Genomic DNA, 5,119 nt, shown 5'->3' on the forward strand with positions numbered 1-5,119 from the left:
AGTTTATTATTTTCAGTTATACTCTACGAAACGCAGGTGAAGCCCACAGAGTATTGTTCTCACAGCTGGGACGGTACCGCTGCTGCTGCTGCGCGCTCGCACGTGCACACACGGACGGGCACACACACACACACACACACACGAACACACATGTACACGTATAAAAAAACATTTTAAACAGTCTCTCGACTGATTGGCATTATGTCACTACTCACCCGCTCCAGACTCTGGCCCTCGAGCGCACTCATCCTCTCCCTGACTTTTTTGTCTCTCCTCTTCCTATCGTTCTTGTTCTGTTCTCTCTCAGATCTGCATTTATGATTACACCCAGTCCTGTCTGCATGCCCCAGAACGTCTGCCCCAGAACGTCTGCCTCAGAACGTCTGCCCCAGAACGTCTGCCCCAGAACGTCTGCCCCTTGGAATTCCCTCTTTGATCATTGATCAAAACATTCTCTCGGTGTTAAACTGTCAGTCACTGTAAGATTGAGAGGAATGTTAATAGCAACAATCTCACTCATCTAGAAGTGTCTGGATGAAGCCTCAGCAAGTAAAGAAAAAGTTATATAGTCCCAGATCAAACAAATCTAAAACACTTTTCATCCGTCACCGTCGTTTTGTCTTAACTGTTCTTTGTGTTTTGTTTTAGACTCACCTAACAATGATTAGAAGATTTGTTTACTTATTCATTGTTTTTATTTTTTACCATTAAAATTTAGGTACTCTAAAAACCACAACCAATGCCAACGGAGAACTTTTAATGAGAGATTTCTTAAACACAGTGAATTGCCATTTACCTAACCCAAATACGAACAACGCATTTTGCTTTCTAGGAGGTAAGCTAATTTTCTATCTCTTTATTAAAAACCACTTTATCCATAACCTCGTATCATATTCATATGAGGTAGATCAACATTTAGGATGTCATGCACTTTCAGGCTTTTGCAGTGTTTCTCTGACTCAAAAGTAATATTCATCATATCGTTGACGCTCAGTGACTGATCAAAAGAGAACTACGAAATTACACTTGTTATCGATGCTTATTTGAAGAATATAACCACTTCCTTGGTTCTGAACCTCACATATGGAAAATTTATTCGGCAGTTTTTCAAATGTTTTAATATCCTATTCTTACGTCCATGTTTCACATCTTTAGTATTTCTATATTCAGGTTTTTACACTTAGAGAAAGATTATCAATCACTCGTGTGCAAGATCTGGATATCAAATATTTTACAACAATATCAAAGAGAGAGGGGAGGGTCTCCATTTATTTACATATATTTCCAGTGGAGGTAGTTCGCCACATATTATTATTATTATTATTATTATTATTATTATTATTATTATTATTATTATTATTGAGTGAGAGAGCAGTGCATGCCATCAAAGTGACACTGAGGTAAAATATACGAAGCCCAGTATACCCATCATGACTACCCGTCTGATAAGGGTACACCAAGCACATGCATCACAAACATATGTGTGCAACATGGTGATCTCATATCAAGATAAACAATGCATGACCTTGCAGTGGGGCCCAGTTAGAATTTTCTTCAGGTCAGGTAGCCCATCCCGCTCAAAAGGTTATGGTCAAACAACTGACGAGCAAATCTGTTGTATTAAGCAGAATATTTGCTGTAGCCCATCTTTAATACCAAGACAAAACATATACATGATGACACTTCCAATCAGCTAAGATCAGAGGCCATGAGAGCCACTGCCTGGTATTGCATTTGGGTATAGTGCCTGGTATTGCATCGGGGTGTTTATTATCAACCGTCCCTTGTTGGTTTTGTGTAAAGTCCTTATGCTTTTTGTGTGGGCTCTTGAGGCCAATAAAGAAATTATTATTATTATTATTATTATTATTATTATTATTATTATTATTATTATTTCTCATGCCATCAAAGTGACATGGGGGTAAAATATACGAAACCCAGTATACCCATCATGACTACCCGTCTGATAAGGGTACACCAAGCACATGCATCACAACCATATGTGCGTAACATGGTGATCTCATATCAAGATAAACAGCGCATGACCTTGCAGGTGGGGCCCAGTTAGAATTTTCTTCAGGTCGAGTAGCCCATCCCGTTCAAATGGTTCTTAAATAAGGGTTGTTTGAGGATGTTGAAGGAAACACCCATGTTTCCAGAGGTGAATTATTCAAACCTCAAAGAATTCCTCTCAATACATGGCTATGATGCTCCCCCACTACTTCTGCTCGTGATCAGAGATGCACATGTCGTCAGCCACTAAAGGTTATGCTCAATTGGTTAAGGTCAAACAACTGACAAGCAAATCTGCGGTATTGAGCAGAATATTTCCTGTAGCCCATCTTTTATACCAAGGCAAAACAATGTTCATAACACTCCCAATCAGTTAAGATCAGAAGCCATGAGAGCCACTGCCTGGTATTGCATAAGAGCAGTTACTATTATTATTATTATTATTATTATTATTATTATTATTATTATTATTATTATTATTATTAACATTATTATTATTATTATTATTATTATTAACATTATTATTATTATTATTATTATTACAACAACAGGTGATAAGAGAATAAATGAACAGCCATTAGCCACATCTCTCAACATGTTATTCGTTCGTGAACACAACCGACTCGCCAAGGAATTTAAAAATGCCCACCCCACCTGGAACGACGAAAAAATCTTTCAAGAAACACGTAAAATGGTCATCGCTGAAATTCAACACATCACATACAAGGAATACTTGCCTTTGATTTTGGGATCAACTGTGATGGCTTCTAACAATCTGAACGTGCAAGCCTCCGGTTACACAAACAGTTATAATATCGGAACTAGCGCTTCAGCCAGTAATATTTTCGGCATGATCATGACAATGACCGCTGCTACGATGTTTCGAGACACATACACGCTCAACGCCGAAACGAAACCAATGCGTTTCTATAATCCAGATGTATTTTATAAAAATGTTGATGCCGTTACATCTATTACAAAAGGCTTGCTTACCGACCATGCTCAACGTTTTGATCCGTAATTATCTCATTTATTATTTATCTTAACTTCACAAACGTTCTGATAAGCTTTTTCTTTCTACGATAACATCATTGATTTGGTGATTAGCCATGGTTCATAATAATGATTTCTTACTTAGATGTAAAGCCACAAGTTCGAAGGAAGAAGTAATCGTTTGGAATCAAACGATTAGACTGTCCCCTAATATTTGGCTAGTACTATATTTTATTGGAAAAATGAAAATGGAAATTGTTCTGTATGCATATATACATTACATACTTTATATACCTGCATACATTACATACATACGGGCATACATTACATATATGCATTACACGCACACACAGGCCCATTATCATGCGGTAGCATCTAGTGTGCATCGTATGTTTATGTCTCGGTACCACATTGTTTCCTAGTGTAACGACAAAAAATGCTGTAAATGTAGCTTTTAGGCATGAAACATAGCTACTCGCATTTTTTAATACAATTTACCGTGTGGACTGTGAGAGTACTTCTGTTGTACATTACACATATAACTTTTACTTTTTGACATTTTAGCTAGAATTAAGGCAGCGAGCTGGTAAAGTCGTTCGCACGCCGCGCAAAATGTTTAGCGATATTCCGTCCGTCTTTACGTCCTGAGTTCAAATTTCGGCGAAGTCGACTTTACATTTTCATCCCTTTTTCAGGGTTGACAAAATAAGTACCAGTTGAGCACTGGGTTCGATGCAATCAACTTGAACCCCTCCCCGAAAATTGCTGGCCTTGTTCCAAATTTGAAACCAATATTTTAAGTGGTATCGTAGGCAGCTTATTTGTATGTGTTTATATCGTTATTTAATAAAATTAAGGCGGCGAACTGGCAGAAACGTTACTACGACAGCAAAATGCTTCGCGGCATCTCTGCTGTTTTTGCGTTCTGAGTTCAAATTCCGCTGAGCTCGACTTCGCCTTTCATCCTTTCGGGGTCGATAAAAGAAATACCATTTGAGCGCTGAGGGCTCGATGTAATCGACTAGATTCCCGCCTAAAAATTTCAGGCTTTGTGCCCAAATTAGAAAGGATTATTTAATATTGTTTCGGCCATTTTCTGCGACTGAAACACAGATAAACAGATTTTCTGCGTCTAAAGATGGAAATGTTGCCTACTTTGTTGGTTTCTTCCGGGGTCTTTGGGAATACTTTATAAGATTATACTGTATTTCTACGGTATATATATATATATATATATATATATATATATATAATTCGATGTATTGCTGTCTAATTATTTAGCGATTCTGAGTTAGTGTTTTATTTTGAAATATTATGGGTCGGGTGAAGTTACTTTGTGTATTTGTACTGTTCTGGATATATACGTGCTAGGCTGAATACCTCTTCTACGCATGGTGTTAAGGGGATGGATGTTTCTTGTTTGTTCGTTTATCGCTGTAATTAATTTAGTCAGTTTAACTTTTAGTTGGGTGGCATTATCTTTCGAATTCGTATCAATGTGCTTGCGTCGTTAATTGATCGCTAATTTCTACAACACAATTCGTCTTTACGCATTGTAGCGAATATGTTAATTTGACTGTTTTTACATATTGTGGTGTTGTCGTTCATTTTAACTCCCGTAGTTTCATGTTTATTGCTGTATCGTCTTTTATTTTTATTATATTCACTTCAGAGTAAACCTTGATGGTTATCATTGATGTTTATGATTTTTTTCAATCTCTGAGATATTCTAAGGCCAACATTCACTGGCCGGTCTGAGAATTGAACCCACGATCTAGCGATCGTGAGTGCAAAACTCTAATCACTGGCCTTCACACACACACACATACACACGCACACAATTGTATCTCTCTCTCTCTCTCTCTCTCTCTCTATATATATATATATATATATATATTTTATTATATGTATTTATTTTCTCCTAGTAATAAATAACTCGGACAAAATAAATTGGTTAATAGATACCAGGGTAGCAAAGATCACAAAATAACTGTGGTGTAACTCCTGTTTATGAGGTAGAAACTCCTTGATATTTTGGGTATTTGAGTATATATAAATTTAATGAATGGAGTGAAACGCATATTATAACTGCATACTTTTATTCCGACATATG

At 37.0% G+C, this 5,119-nt stretch overlaps 1 protein-coding gene across 1 annotated transcript in view; it reads left to right on the plus strand.

Annotated features, from left to right (window-relative positions):
- Nucleotides 1-5,119, plus strand: part of LOC106868721 (myeloperoxidase) — a 27,162-nt gene that overhangs the window by 14,639 nt on the left and 7,404 nt on the right. Inside the window, exons 10-11 of the mRNA XM_014914113.2 lie at nt 719-835; nt 2,565-3,030. Of these exons, the coding sequence (XP_014769599.1) occupies nt 719-835; nt 2,565-3,030 (583 nt within the window). The remainder of the gene's footprint in view (nt 1-718; nt 836-2,564; nt 3,031-5,119) is intronic.

This window comes from Octopus bimaculoides, chromosome 20 (genome assembly GCF_001194135.2).
Source record: "Octopus bimaculoides isolate UCB-OBI-ISO-001 chromosome 20, ASM119413v2, whole genome shotgun sequence".
Lineage (NCBI taxonomy): Eukaryota > Metazoa > Mollusca > Cephalopoda > Octopoda > Octopodidae > Octopus > Octopus bimaculoides.